Source organism: Camelus dromedarius, chromosome 17, assembly GCF_036321535.1.
Source record: "Camelus dromedarius isolate mCamDro1 chromosome 17, mCamDro1.pat, whole genome shotgun sequence".
Classification (NCBI taxonomy): domain Eukaryota; kingdom Metazoa; phylum Chordata; class Mammalia; order Artiodactyla; family Camelidae; genus Camelus; species Camelus dromedarius.
This window is the reverse complement of record NC_087452.1, coordinates 32,737,108-32,753,447: the sequence shown is the minus strand read 5'-3', so window position 1 is coordinate 32,753,447 and position 16,340 is coordinate 32,737,108. Positions and strand designations below refer to the sequence as shown.

The 16,340-nt window shown below is 34.3% G+C and overlaps 1 protein-coding gene across 11 annotated transcripts in view; it reads left to right on the top strand.

The window, feature by feature from the left end:
• The window catches only part of DOCK3 (dedicator of cytokinesis 3), a 299,439-nt gene that overhangs the window by 64,121 nt on the left and 218,978 nt on the right, over positions 1-16,340 (top strand). For all 11 annotated transcript variants that reach the window (XM_031470426.2, XM_031470421.2, XM_031470420.2 and 8 more), the window contains exon 5: positions 10,359-10,455. In XM_031470426.2, coding sequence (XP_031326286.2) covers positions 10,359-10,455 — 97 coding nt within the window. The remainder of the gene's footprint in view (positions 1-10,358; positions 10,456-16,340) is intronic.

The following is a 16,340-nucleotide window of genomic DNA, read 5'->3' as shown; positions in this document are numbered from 1 at the left end:
GACAAGTCAAGAATATTCAGTATCAGTAGTTCTACTCTAAAAGTGCTATATCAATGGAATATTACTCAGCCATAAAATAGAAAGACATAATGCCATTTGCAGCAACATGGTGGACCTAGAGATTATAATACTAAGTGAAGTAAATCAGACAGAGAAAAACAACTATTATGTGATGTCATGTATATGTGGAATTAAAATTTTTTTTAAATTTACAAACCAGAAATAGACTCATAGACATAGAAAACAAACTGTGGTTACCAGGGGGAAAGAGGTGGGACTGATTAGGAGTTTGGGATTAACAGATACACATTACTGTATGTAAAATAGATAAACAACAAAGGCCTACTGTATAGTACAGGGAACTGTGTTCAGTTTCTTATAATGAACCATAATGTAATAGAAACTGAAAATAAATATGTATATGTATAACTGAATTGCTTTCCTATACGCCTGAAACTAACATTGTAAATTAACTATACTTCAATTTTAAAAAAGTGCTGTGTCTTAGGATATACCCTTCAGGGTCATAATATATTATTTTTAGCATGCTATTGCATTTCATTTTGTAGCATTTTCACTAACATTCTTGCTTCTCTATATACACATGAAATTTGTCACATGAAATAATTTTGATATAAAGATTATTCTGACTTTTTGATTGAGGCAGGTAACCTCTAGACTTTGAAAACATTAATGTAGAGATTAATTTTTCTTTAAGGATTTGATAAAACTTGTCAAAATGTCTGGGCCTGGAGAGTGACGAGAAAGACAGAGGAATAGGAATTTTCCACCATCATCTCCTGTGTCACCAAAGGATTGATTTTGACAACCTCCATGGACAGGATTACTTTTGTGGAAGTCTGGGTGTCCAGTGAAGAAGCACATCATTAAAGCAAAAAATCTGAGAGTAGAAGCATGGAAGAGGGTAAGAAGAACAGTTTCACTTTACCTATGACATCCCTCTCCAGAGATGACACAGCTCAGTGCTACTAGAGACCCTGTCGGCCTGCAGTTTTTCCCTTGGACGAAAGTAAGACTATAGTGTGTGAGCAGTTGGCTTCCCTAGCCATGTGGGATGCTGCCCCAGAGGCCCACTTCTTTTTCACTTTAGCCAGAGTACTGAGGTGATTAGTACTGAGGTTGGGAGAGCCTGGGAGCATGGAAGAGAGGTAGGGATTTACAGCAAGCAGGACTCAGAAATCAACAAAGGGCCATGGATCCAACTACTTGGTGGGTTCCGTCAGGAAGCTGCGTATGAGCTACTGGGAACACCTTTCTGCATACTCTGCCAGCTGGCCCACAAACACCTCACATGTTCCACACACCTCACCCAGCTCCCTGTGGCTGCATCACTGTACACACCCCCATGGATGGTAAGATGTGAGCTACTGTAGGTGGCTTACAGTTGTACACAGAAAGCCAGACAGGCTCTGTAGGTTCAGGAGAAGGTATACAACTTGAGCACTCTAGGGCACCACCCTAGGGAAAATAAATGAGGTCATCAGTCAGCATCTAACCTAGATTTGTGATGTTGAGAGAAGGCATACAATCTTAAGAATTCCTCTCCAAAAGGGAATAAGAGAGGTAGAGCAGAAGCATACATAGAAAAGATCTGCGAGAGCCTCAGGATTTGTACCTAGGCTGATTAGTAAAGGTGTTTGTCTCCTGAAGTCAGTCAGTAAAGACTGGAGGAAGTGGCTGCTTCTTCAAATAAAAGACAACAATGCAAGACTTCAAGGGATAAGAAGAATCAAGGAAACTCATGACACCACTGAAGGGACACATCAGTTTTCCATTAGCCATCCTGAAAGAAATTGAGATCTATGACTTGGCTGAAAAGGAACTAAACACAATTGTTTTAAAGAATCTCAGTGGCTATAAGAGTACATGGGTAGATAATGAAATCAGGAGAATATATGAACAAAATGGGAAATTAATCAAAGAGATAGAAATCATAAAAAGAACCAAACATAAATTCTGGAGTTGAAAAGACAGCAGACTTGATCAAACAGAAGAAAGGATCTGTGAATTCAAATACAGGTCATTTGAAAGTATCCAGTCAGAAGAGAAAAAAGAAAAATGAATGAAAAGAAGTCCAGCCTATGGGACTTGTGGGCTACCATCAAGAGAACTAATAAATGTATTATATTAGTCCCAGAAAGAGAAGAATGAGCAAGAAAGGGGGCAGAAAACTAATTTCAAGAAATGGCTGAAAACTTCTCAAACCTGAGGAAAGATAGAACATTCAGGTATGTGATGCTCAAAGCTCCCTAAACAGATTTAATTTAAAGACAGCTTCTCCAAGACATATTACATCAAACTTGCCAAAGTTAAAAACAAAGAGAATTTTGAAATATGTCAAAGATAAAGTCAAAAGGGTTATTAAAAATATCTTGAGATAAAGTAAAATGGAAACATACCCAAACTTACGGGATGCAGAAAAAGCATGTTTATGAGCGAAGCATATAGTGATAAATGCTTTCATTAAGGAAAAATATCTCCAAAAAACAATCTAACTTCATATCTCAAAAAACTAAAAAAAGAAGAACAAACTAAACCCAGAGTTATCAGAAGGAAGAAAATAATAATAAAAAAATAGAGCAGAAATATGAAATAGACTAGAAAAACAGTGTAAAAGATCAACAGAACTAAGAGTTGGTTTTTGAAAAGATAAAATTGACAGATCTTTGCTAGACTAAGAAAAAAGACTCAAAATCAGAAATGAAAGAGAAGACATTACAGCTGATACCACAAAAATAAAAAGGATCATAGGAATCTACCAGTAACACCTATACACCAACAAATTGGATAACTTGGAAGAGGATGGATTCCTAGAAACATACTAAGGCTGGATCATAAAGAAATAAACTCTGAACAGAGAAATGATGGGAAGGAGATTGAATCAGTTATTTAAAAACATGTAACAAAGACAAGCCTAGGACCTGATGATTTTCTGGTGACTTTGACCAAACATTTAAAGAATTAATGCCAGTTCTTCTCAAATTCTTCCAAAAAATTGAAGAGGAAGGGAGCTCCCAAACTCATTTCACAAGGTCAGTGTTACCCTGATACCAAAGCTAGACAAGAACATTACATGAAAAGAATTACAGGCCAGTATCATTGATGAACACAGATACAAAGCCCTCAAAAAAATCCTGGGTAACCAAATTCAACAGCGTGTTAAAAAACATACATCATGATCAAGTGAAATTTATCCCTGGGATGCAAGGATGGCTTAACATATGTAGATCAATAAATGTGATACACCACATTAAGAGAAGGAGTGATAGCCTCATATGATTATCTCAGTAGACATGGAAAAAGCATTTGATAAATACAGTATGCCTTCATATTAAAAACTCTCAAGAAGTTAGGTACAGAAGGAATATGCTTCATCATAATAAAGGCCATATGTAACAAGCCAGTAAGTTACTCTGGTACTCAGTGGTCAGGAATAAGATAAGAATGTCACTCTTACTAGTTCTGTTTAACACAGTACTGTAATTCTTAGGTAGAACAATTGAGAAAGAAAGAAAAAAAAAGGCATCTAAATGGGAAGGGAAGAAGTAAAATTGTTTCTTTTTACATATGACATGATCGTATGTATTGAAAACCTTAAAGACTCCTCCAAAATATATTAGACCTAATAAACATATTTAGTAAAGTTGCAGGATACAAAATTAATATACAAAATCAGTAATGTTTCTATACAGTAACAATAAACCATCTGAAAAAGAAATTAAGAGAAAAATCCCATTTACAATAGCATAACAAATAAAATACTTAAGAATAAATTTCACTAAGGAAGTAAAAGATCTGTACACTGAAAACTACAAAACGCTGTTGAAAGAAGTTGAAAAAGACACAAATAAATGGAAATCTGTGTTTATGGATTAGAAGAATCAATATTGTTAAAATGTCCATACTATCCAATGCAACCTACAAAATTAGTGCAATCTCCTATGAATATTCTAATGACATTTTTCACAGTAATAGAAAAAACAATCACAAAATTCATATGGATCCAGAAAAGACTGCAAATAGCCAAAGAAATCTGGAGAAGGAAGAACAAAACTTGAGGCATCACACTTCTGATTTCAAACTTTATTACAGAATTGTAACAATCAAAATAGTATGACAAAAATATGCACTTAGACCAGTGAAACAGCATCTACAGCCCACATTTATGGTCAACAAGTCTTCACCAAATGTACCAAGAATATACAATGGGGAAAAGATAGCCTTTTTAATAAATGGTGTTGGGAAAACTAGATATACACATGCAAAAGAATGAATTTTACCTAATCTTACACCATATACAAAAACCAACTAAAAGTGAATTAAAGACTAAACTCTAAGACCTGAAACTGTAAAACTCCTAGAAAAAAAACTTAGGGGAAAAACTCCTTGACATTGTCCTTGTCAGTGATTTTTTTTTGATCTGATACCAGAAACACAGGCAACAAAAGCAAAAATAAATGCATGGGACTACATCAAGCAAAGGAAACAGTTAATAAAATGAAAAACCTGTGAAATGGAAGAAAATACTGCAAATCATATTTGATAATGGGTTAATATAAAAAATTATATATAAAAATTTATTTGGTCAGTGAATTGTTTGGGTAAAAGACAAAAACTTGATTATTAATTTACTTTCTGTAATGGTTTTTTAGGTGTTCTATTTCTCCTTAGTCAACTTTGTTAATATTTTTGTTAGTATATTGTTTTTATTTCCAGGAAATTTTTGCATCTCTCATTTTTCATATTTTTTGTCATAAAGGTTTTTATAGTATTTCTCAGGATATTTTAAAATCTTGACTGCAGTTTATGGTTATGTCCCTCCTTTTATACTGATACTGTTTTTGTGCTTTTTAAAATTCATTTTCACATCATCAGTCCTTTCTGAAGTTTGTTTTGATTTTGCAAAGAACCAGCCTTTTCACATTGCTGATCCTGACTCATCTCTCATTGTTTTCTATTCCATTTAGTATATTTGTCAGTTTTCATAAATAATGTTCTCTGTTTTCAATTTTTTGTTGACCTCTGAGTTTTAAAATTTTTTTAAATTGAAAATTTTGGTCAATTTTTAGATTGGGCCCATAGTGAATTTATTTTTAGTCTTTTTTAATATAAGATTTGAAGATTATAGAATTCTCTCTGCATAATGCTTTAGCTGTATTACACGAAGTTTTATCCTTAGTATATGTTTCCAAATTGATTATCTGTAGAATATTCTCCTTTCTAGAGAAATGGAGACTAGTTTTATGTTTTTCTTTTGCTCTTCCATAATTTGTGGATTATAATGTAAACTAAAGCTCATCACCACACCCTTTAAAAATAGATGGGGAAAGGAAGAGGGAAGACATCAGTGAAGTAAAATTTATAAACATACACAATACAGCAAGGAATAATACATAGTAACTTCCCATCTTTGCTACCCATTTGATGATCTCTTTGCTTCAGCTAGTACCTCATCTATGGTATATGAACCCTTGGTAGCTCTCTATGTTTATGGATGCTGTAAGTCTTCCATAACTTTTACCACAGAGCATGGCAGTATTAGGCTGCTCCTTGAGGATCTCTTTGGGTTGCATCTATACTTTACCCCACTTCTGTTGTATAGCAGCAGACCTTTTTCTTCTTGGGGGCTGGTCAAAATTAATCATGCCAGCCAGTACCAAAACTGACTTTTTTTCCTGTTTACCCAGTGGCAGGAAGAACCTGAACCTGAAATGGCTTCATAATAATCTTAGATTTAACATAATTAATAATGTTCTCATCTGGTATATTCATGCTTCCATTGGATTCTGTATTGGCAGAGCCAGAGCCTGAGGGATGGGAAGCTAAAATATTGCAAGCGAGTCATTATGTTTGAGAGTAAGAAGTGCCCCTTCCATTTCTACTTCTCTCTCGACCCGTGTATTCTGCCTGTGGGAGAAACATAACTGTATATTGGTTGCTGGTTCAGAGCCTTTATTACATTATGTGGATAGCACCCCAGTCTTTAAAAAGATGGCGTAACGAAGTCTTCTTTAGTTCTCTCTGTTGACTCTATACAGTCCAGTGCTCTGGGTAATGAAGTAATTAATAATATCAGTAAATCCTGTGGGTATCCGTTTCTTATTTTGCTTTTTTTTTTAAGTGAGTTCCTTCCTCATATTATAGTTTTAAACATTAATATGGTAGCAAATAAGGTATTCAAAAGACTACTGAAGGTCCATTGCCAGAAGTAAAGCAGGCATAGAAAGAAAATTCAAGTCCCATCCCTCTCATGATCAGTAGAGTCCACTGTAATAAACTTGCCTAACAGTGTTGGCTAATCCATCTGGAGTATGATACTGTAGCAGAGTCTCAGGGTAACCCACTGCTGTTGGCCAGTTCTCATTCAGCAGTTGTGGTACCAGATCAGCCTTGATGAGTGAAAGTCCATTCAGTTGAGCTTATGAATAGCTGCTGTCCCTTACACTACATTCATTTTGAGATGGCTGTGAAAGGAAACAGGTTGAATTTATGGGACACTGGGTGTATTAGGTGTAGAGCATAAGGAAAATTGACTTGTTCTGCAAGACAACTCACTTGGGTGAGCCAATCTAAAAGTCTCCAGGCAAGGCAAGGACACCTTCATCAGTAGAGAAGGAGGTCCTTTTTCTGCTGCAAAGGGAGAGTTAGTAGGAGTGAAACTTATGGTTTTCTAAGTTACTGGTGTTTCTTCTGTCTCTACCATTTTTTCCAAATCAGTAGCCTGCTTTTTATCTTAATATTTATAAAAGGCCAGACATTCAGCTTACATTGTAATTCATCAATGATCAAGATCAAAACTAGAGTTTGGTTTTTGGCTATTTGAACACTGAAGATGAAAGAGAAGATTGCTCTGAACTCTTACATAGAGCATCAGTAAAGTGAGCTTTCAGCTTTTTGTAGCCCTGGCTTCTTGAGTAGAGATTATCCTTCCAATTAGATACTATGGAGTATATCAAATTGTCTCATCCATCTATTCTATGTCTGCTAGATTTATTTAACTCTTTGTTTGGCATACAGTTAAAGGGAGAAACAATAAGTCAGCAGTATCCAGAAGGTCTCTTGCTTTTGATTATGCTGGCCAAGTTATCCTTTTTTTTTTTTTTTTCCTTAAACCTTATTGTTGGTATGTTTATCAACCTCAGACTTTCCCCCCAGGATACAGCAAAGAAGACAGTGTTAGACTCTTCTTATAATTATATGGATTTCTGTTACATGTGTTCTGGGAAGCTTATCATTACCAGCATCACATATGGTTGGGGATCTGGGGCCTTGAAGTGGATGAGTAGATGCAAGAGGGAATAAAAAGGGAATCTATAAGGGTTCCCACTATGGAACTATTGGGGGAGATACTTAGAGTCAGCTGCCAAAGAACAGTACGACGTGCATGAGCATCTCAAGGACTATGGGGTAGAGCTGTGTTTTGTGCAGTATTAGAGCAGGACAGGATTACGTCTTAAACTGTCATAGCTTGACATGGAATGAAAAGCAGGGACTTTTGTGATTATGCTTTCTTGCTTATGCTGTTACAATGCCTCCCAACTGTTCTCCCACTTATATCCATGCCCTCCTACAGTTTATTGTCAGCACAGCTGCCAGAGTGGTTTTTAAAAAATATATAAATTAAATCATGTTATTCCTGTGCTTAAAACCCTCCAGTGGCTCCCATCTCACTCAAAGCAGAAACTAAAGTTCTTACAAAGGCTTATGAGGTTTTATGATTTGGCTTCCTGTTACTCTTCTGACCTCTTCTGCTGCTGTTCCTATTTCTCAATCTACTTCAATCACACTGGCTTCCTTGCTTTTAGTCAGACATATTAGGTATATTCCAGTCTTCAGGTTTTTGCTCATGCTGTTTCTTATGCTTGAATACTGTGCCTGGTTATCTCTTTACTTCCTTCTGGTCTTTTCACAAATATTCTCAGTGAGATACACCTTGACTTATGTATTTAATTCTGCCTCTCCCCCTTCCCTCCCTAACTCAAAACTGGATGTTCCCATAGGACTGCTGTCTCTGGAGACTGACTGTAGCTGCCACATAGTTGGTATCTTTATAATCTCTACTGCTTTGGAAATTGGGTTTTGTTTTTTTTTGTAAGTTTGGGGTGGTTGGAGCTCAGGTTATGAGCCTGTGCTATTGTCATAAGGAGTCTGAGGAATCAGGTGTCCACCATTTTCCACTTGTATAGTGGAAGGCAGCTCTGTCTCTACATTAGAGTTTTTCTCAAATATAGAATGGGAGTTACAGTGCAGGACAGCTAGGAAAATAAAATCACAATTTTCTGTACCACTGCCACTCTCTTCTTCTGGGATTTTTGTTAGTAGTTTGAAGTTCTTTCACCTCACCCCCATGTCTCTTTAAGTACTCTTTTATACATCTTGTTACTGATTTTCTTTTGAATTATGTCTAGCATATACCCTTTGTGTTGAGGGTTTTTTTCCACTACTGGTATTTTTTGTCATTTAAAAAATTGTATCATTTATAAAATATATATAACATAGAATTTAGCATCTTAACTATTTTTTAGTGTATAATCCAGTGGCATTAAGAACATTCATAATATTATACAACCTTCACCAGGTACAATTCCAGAACTTTTTCCTCATCTCAAAGAGTAACTCTGAACCTTTAAGCAATAACTCTTTATTCCCCCTTTCACCCAGCCCCTGTTAATCTCTATTCTGCTTTCTTTCTCTGTGAATTTTCTTATTCTGGGTACCTTACATAAATGGAATCCTGCAATACTTGTCCTTTTGTGTCTGTCATATTTCACTTAGCATTGTGTTTTCAAAGCTCACCCGTGTTGTGGCATGTATCAAAATTTTACTCCATTTAAAGATTGAATAAAACTCCATTATATGTTTTATATATATATATAATTTACACATATATATAATTTACATATATATCACATTTCATTATTCCATTCAGTCATCATTTTGGCATTTTTGGCAATATTTTTCATATGCAAAATTCATAGTTGATTATTTTGCATACCCGTTGACTCTTGTTTTATTTCTTTTCTTTTGTTTCATATATTTCCTTTTTTAAATGAAAGTTACTCATTTCTCTTAGCATTTAATTATTTAATTTAAATTAAATATTTTAAAATGGTTATCAGACTTATAAAATCCTGAAAAGAATATTTTATTTTTAAGCCTTTGAATATTAGATTCTTTATGTGTTTTAGAATTTTGGTTTTTAGCAGTGGGAGATTTTGTTTTCCACCTCATTTTCTCTCTCTGAGCACATCTGTCTGGTGCTTGTATAGTTACTTCTACCTGCTTTCAAGGTCCCAATGTAGAACCAAGTCCTCCAGTAGCTTTTTAGATCTCCTTCCCCACAGTGACGTTCGCCTTATTCATACCAGCCTTCTTTGAATTCTTAGGTATGTGATACTCTTTTCCACCTCAGTGACTTCTTATATGCTGTTTCCTCTGAAGGTGGCACCACACCTAGTCCCTTCCGGTCACAACACACTTTTCCTGTCATGACCTTTTTTGCATCTTTTGGGCATTGCCAGTTCTTCAGAGAAGACTTCACTGATTCTCTTCTTAGGTCGTGTCCTCCAGCTAAAATCTCTGAGTGTACACTTTAATTTGTTCTTAGATTCATCACTGTCTGTATCTTTTTGTTGTGATTGTTTGTCTGTCTAATTCCCTATCCAGAATAAGAGCTCTCTGAAGATAGGGACCCTGTCAATTTTTGTCCACTGATAAATCCTTGGCATTTAGCACAGGGACTGGAATCATAATGGATGTTGCTTATAAGGTAGGCAGAGAGAAACCCAGTACCTTTCTGTTTCCAGGATCAGATTTCCTCTACCAGACCTAGAATTCCTCAATAGACACTAGTTTCTTAGAAAACACACCACCAGTATAAGGGAGAGCTTATAAAACTTTTTAAAACCTAATGTCTGAGTCTCCCCTGCCCAACCCATTTCCATCAGAGCATGAGCTAATTTGCATTGTTGATACATGTAAAGGACACAGATAATTTAAAATATTACTCTAAGCAAGACTTGGGTAGTGATGTGGTCTTACTTTAAAGAAAAAAGCTTAAAAACTGTCTTTAAAAGTTAAAAACTCTCTTTAAAGACAGTACTTCTAAAAGTAAAATTGTGGGTTTGTATAGAAAAACCTAAATGTTTTTACATTAATTCAGTTCAGTTATACTCTTGCAGTGTATTACTGCAAAAGAATCTTTATTCAGTTAGATGTACCTCTCTTTATATTTGCATGAGGTTAAATATGAGTTACACATGTTGAAAAGGGTAATGGATAGAATTATGGTATTTTATCAGAGATAATGTGGCTGTTTGTTGTGGCTTTGTTTCTAGGCAGTATGAAACTGTGGTTCCACTTGAAGATTCTGTTGTGACTGAGGTTACATCGACTCTACAAGAATGGGCCAGTCTTTGGAAACAACTCTATGTGGTAAGTAGTAGATAACTAGTTTACCAGATCATTAAAGTTCCATTGTACTGAGCGAAAAAATTATTGTACCTATGCCGACTGCAAATTTTAAGATTTCTGAATATTTGCAGTTTTTCAAATGTATGTTTCTAGTGTTTATTGAAACATAGCAGAGTTGACTTTTGTCCAACCTAAAGAGAGCACACTGTTCATATGCCTGCAGTTTCCTTTATTGTATACCAGTCAGTTTCATAACACAAGGACTATAGCTGTCTTACTCATTGCTGAATCACTAGAAGTTTTCATAAAATGTGTTTATTGAATGAATGAGCAAAATTCAGAATTACATTATAAACCTAATGGTGAGTAAGGGCCAAGAAGCTGTATCAACACTTTCTTACAGCTACTAACCTTAAAGGATATGTCATACATGATACTTTTTGCCAGATCAACAATTAATAGATTAATTAATAGATGAATAAAATCTCTGTTTATATCCTCTGGAAACTTAGAGAGTAGAGGGTGATAGGACACAAAAAATCTATACTAAAAATGAGTGACAAAGTTAACAACTTTGTAATAATTCAGTTGTACAAAGGCTCTTCTGACCATAATGGAGACAAACTAGAGATCCATAGCAGGTTACAGGAAAATATTGAAGCACTTAGGAATTAAACAACCCACTATTAAATAATCCATGTATCAAAGAGGAAGTCTTAAGAGAAATAAATATATTATAATGAATGTAAATTAAAATATAATATTAAAATCTGTGGAATGCAGCTAATGCAGTGCCACAAGGGGCATTTATTGCATTAAGTGCATCTAACAGAAAAAAGGCAGGGTGTCAAATCAGTAATTTTAGCTCCTACTTCAAGAATTTCAGTCAGATGGAGAAAGACACAGATAAATACGATATGAATATGATTTATCTTACATGTAAAATCTTAGAAAACAAAGCTCATAGATACAGATAACAGAGACAGATTGGTAATTGCCAGGTGGGGGGGGGGGGGAGTGTGGGAGAAAAGGGTGAAGGGGGTCAAAAGGTTAAAAAAAAACCACCCCATAAACCTAAGCAAGCAGAATAAAAGGAAAAAAAGAGCAGAAATTAATTAAATTAAAAATTGAAAAGCAATAGAGAAAAACCAATCAAACCAAAGCCAGTTTTTGAAGATACCAATAAAATTGATAAACATTTAGCAAAAGTCAAAAAATGAGATAAAATAGTAATTATCAATATATTAGGACTAAAGAAAGAGCTATCACTGTTGTTACCACAAACATTAAATGGGTAATAAGAGCGTAGTATAAACAACCTTATACATATAAATGACAGTTGAGATAAATAGAACAAATCCTTAATAACCACAAATTACCAAAACTCACTCAAGATAAAATAGATAATCTGAATATCCTAACAACTGTTAAAGTAATTGAATTTGTAATCAGCATCCTTCCAAAAAAGGAACGTCCAGGCACATATGGTTCCAGTGGTGAATTCTATTGGTAATCTAAAGACGAAGAACCACTACATAATATCAATGATTCAGAAAAAGCATTTGAGAAAATCCAATACTTTTATGATAAAAACTCTAAGCAGACTAGGAATAGAAGGGGACTTTCTCACCCTGATAAAGGGCATTTATAAAAACCTACTGCATACATCAAATACGTAATGTTAAAACTCTGCTTTGGGGAAAAGGTAAGGATGTCTATTCTCAACAAAGCTATTCAGCTTACTACTAGAAGATTTAACCAGTATGGTAAGGTAAGGCAAGGCAAGGAAAGAGGAGACGTATGTATTAGAATGAAGAAATAAAGCTGTTCCTGTTTGCAGACAATATGATTGGCTACGTAGGAAATCCCGGTGAAACTACAAATACTAGAGTGTACAAAAGATAGTCCTGCAAATAAGTAAGTTTGCAGCTGCAGGATATCAGGTCAAAACATACACACAAACTCTCAGTCAATCATACTGCTGCATAATTGGCAGTGAACAATTAGAAACCAAATTTTAAAACACATAACATTTACAGTTGCTCAAAACTGAAACACTTGAGTATAAATCCAACAAAACATACAATTTCTGTATATTGAAAACCACAAAATGCTAATGAACAAAATCAAAGAAGACCTAAATAAATGGACAGACATGACATGTTCATGGATTGGAAGACTCATATTAAAATGCTTGTTCTGTTCCATTGATCCATATGTCTGTTTTTGTGCCAGTACCATGCTATTTTGATTACTGTAGCTCTGTAGTATTGTCTGAAGTCTGGGAGGGTTATTCCTCCAGCTTCATATAATTACTTTTTAAGTTATGTGTTACCTCTTTGGATTTGATGTTAATTCTACTGAGTTAACACAAGAGTGATTGACTTGGATAGAGTTTCGATAATTTTAAAACTGATAACTGCAGAATCAAATGACTGATTACAGCAAGGTCAAATTATACTAAAAGAAATAAACCAGTTTTGTCACTGTGAATATGAAAGGAGAAGCATTTTGGGGTATTAATTCAGTTTTGAGAAAACTTTTAAGCATGTTTGGAACAACTAGAGCATCTTAATCTGTTTTCTAACTGTAAATTTCTTAACTATAAATACAGATAAAATATTTATTATGAAAATTTAGCATCTGAAGTGAGACATGTTGTAACTATAAAATACATGTTAGAGTTCCAAGAGAGTACAAAGAAATGAATGGAAAATACTTGACATTTCTTACATGTTGAAATGATATAGAAGAACAGATCTGTGAGCTAGAGGACAAAGTAGTGAAACTCACTGCTGCAGAACAGAAAAAGGAAAAATAGTGAAGAGAAATGAGGACAGTTTAAGAGTCCTCTGGGACAACATCATGTGCACTAGTATTCTCATTATAAGGATCTCAGAAGGAGAAGAGGGAAAGTGCCTGAGAAAATATTTGAAGAGATAATAGCTGAAAACTTACCTAACCTATGAAAGAAAATAGTCACTTAAGTGCAGAAAGTACAGAGAATCCCATACAGGATGAACCCAAGGAGGGTCACAAGACACGTTGTGATTAAAAGGATAAAAATTAAAGATAAAGAGAGAATATTAAAAGCAGCAAAGGAAAAGCAACAAATAACATTCAGGGGAACTCCCAAAAGGTTATTAGCTGATTTTTTTTTTTCCAGCAGAAACTCTACAGTCCAAAAGGTAGTGGCACAGTATATTTAAAGTGATTAAAGAGAAAAGCCTATTACCAAGAACACTCTACTCATCAAGACTCTTGTTCAGATTTGAGGGAGAAATCAAAAGCTTTACAGACAAGCAACAGCAAAAAGAATTCAGCACTACCAAACCAGCTTTACAACAAATGTTAAAGGAACTTCTCTAGGAGAAAAAGAAAGGTCAGAACTAGAAACAAGAAAATTATAAAATGAAAAGCTCACCGGTAAAGGCAAACATACAGTAAAGTTAGGAAATCATCCACATACAAAGATAGTATTAGCGGTTAAAAGACAAGTAGTAAAATCATCTGCATCCACAATAAGTAGTTGAGGCTTACACAAAACAATTAGATATAAAATATGGTATTGAAAACAGAAACAATGAGGGGGAAGAGAGCACAAATGCAGGGTTTTAAAATGCATATGCAGTTAAGAGATCAGCAATTTAATGCAATCACACACACACACACACACATATATGTGTATATATATAGAGAGAGAGAGAGAGAGACTGCTGTACAAAAACCTCACGGTTACTGCAAAGTCTGTAATAGATATACATATAAAAAAAGGAATCCAAACGTAACACTAAAAATAGTCAGATTACAAGAGAAGATAACAAAAGAAGGAAGGGGAAGAAAACCTACAAAAAAATTCAGAACAGGTAGCAAAATGGCAGTAAGAACATACATATCAGCAGTACCTTAAATGTAAACGGACTCAATGCTCCAACCAAAAGACACAGACTGGCTGAATGGATACAAAAACAAGACTCTTATATATGCTGTCTACAAAAGACTCATTTCAGATCTAGAACACATACAGACTGAGAGTTGGTGAGGGGGTGGAAATAAGTATTCTATGAAAATGGAAATCAAAAGAAAGCTGGAGTAGCAATACTTACATCAGACAAAGTAGACTTTAAAATAATGTTACAAGAGACAAAGATCAAGGGATCAACCCAAGAATAAGGTGTAACAATTGTAAGTATATATGCACTTAACATAGGAGCATCTCAGTATATAAGGCAAATATTAACAGACATAAAAGGAGGAATTGTCAGTAACACAATAATAGTAGGTTTATATATTTGCTTACCAATTTTCCAGAGATATGAAAATACCTGAAATTGGGAGGCTGTATTGGAAAGAGGACTACTGCAAAGAATAATTTTTATGCTTTATATGCGAAGTTTGAAATTGCCATTACAGGTTTTAAATTCACTTTTTGATGAATGGAATGTTGCCTTTCTTTGCCATTTTAAAAAATCAGTGTTTCTGGTTAATTCTTTTCAGCCTGTTGTTAATATGGCAAGTGTCAAATGATTGTTTTTAGTCTTTTATGCATGTAGGATGTCAGACATATAGCCAGTTGAATTCAAAACAAATGAATATAAGTCTTCTCCAAATGACTGTTTCTACTAGAAGAGAATAAAAATCTGTTATATTGCTAAAATCAGTCAGAAAAGTAAACATTCTCTGTTTCCCCTACTTAATTTCAACCCTTATATTTCTTTTCTTGATCTAACTTTACTAAGAGGCAATTAATTAACTGACTGCCCTCTGAGAATAAGTATACTTAAGAACCAGAAAGATCTAGGTCAGTAACGTCTAAAGTCTAATTTATCTGATTTTGAAACAAAAGGAAAATAATATAAATAAAAGATATTAAACTATGAGAAACAAGCCTCAACATATATGACTATAAAGATTAGTATTTTTCTGTATATAGACTTTATAAAAATCAGTAAGAAAACCAGTAAAGACACCAGTTCATAATCTGCAAAGGATCCAAACAAGCCATTCCATAGGCATTACATTAGGGAAGTAAGTATTCAGTCTTCCTAATAATCAGAGACATCCAAATTAAATCTATGAGATAAATTCTCATTAAAATTTACAGGTAAGAAAGTGGAAATTATCCTCTGCCATTGAATTTTTGCTAAAATGAACACCTCCATATTTTGCTGGTGGATATCAAGTGTTTGTTGGCACATTTGAAAAATAGTTTAGGAAAATTTAGATTCTTCTGACCGTATTAATTATAGTTCTGGGAATTTATTTTAAGATAATATTAAATATGGGAGTGTGGTGAATTGCAGTCTCATAAATTTATATTTCCATTAAAGCATTATTTGCAATGGCAAACAAATTTACTTCCTTGAATGTGCCAACTGTGGTCCGATTAAGACAGATGAGTTAGTGTTTATATCTAAAGAGTTGTTAGAAAAATTTTAATAATATGTTATATACTAAAATGAATATATACACAAATTATGTATAAAGTATAACATCATCTGTATTATAAAAACATTTTTGGAGAAAAATGAAGAATTCATCAAAATATTGAATCTTTCTGTTTTCAGAATTTTGAATTGTGAATATATATTACTTTGTTAGGAAAAATAAAGCTTTCATCAAAAAATAATGATATTGTGAAATAATACTACCAGTGTTAAGTGAATAGTATGTGTATACAAGAGCTTATGGTAAGAGATTACACTACCTAATTTGCTTTGTTGAGCTTTCATCATAGCATCAGCAAGTTATGTTACATTGTAGGGAAAGGGCTTTGGACCTGGACTCGAATTTGGGTTTTTTACTTTCTATGTCAGGCTTGTTATTAGGTCTTAGCTTCATAATACCCATTTTTAGCACAAGAGACTATTTCAAAGGCTTGTTAGAGATTAAATAAAATTGCATAT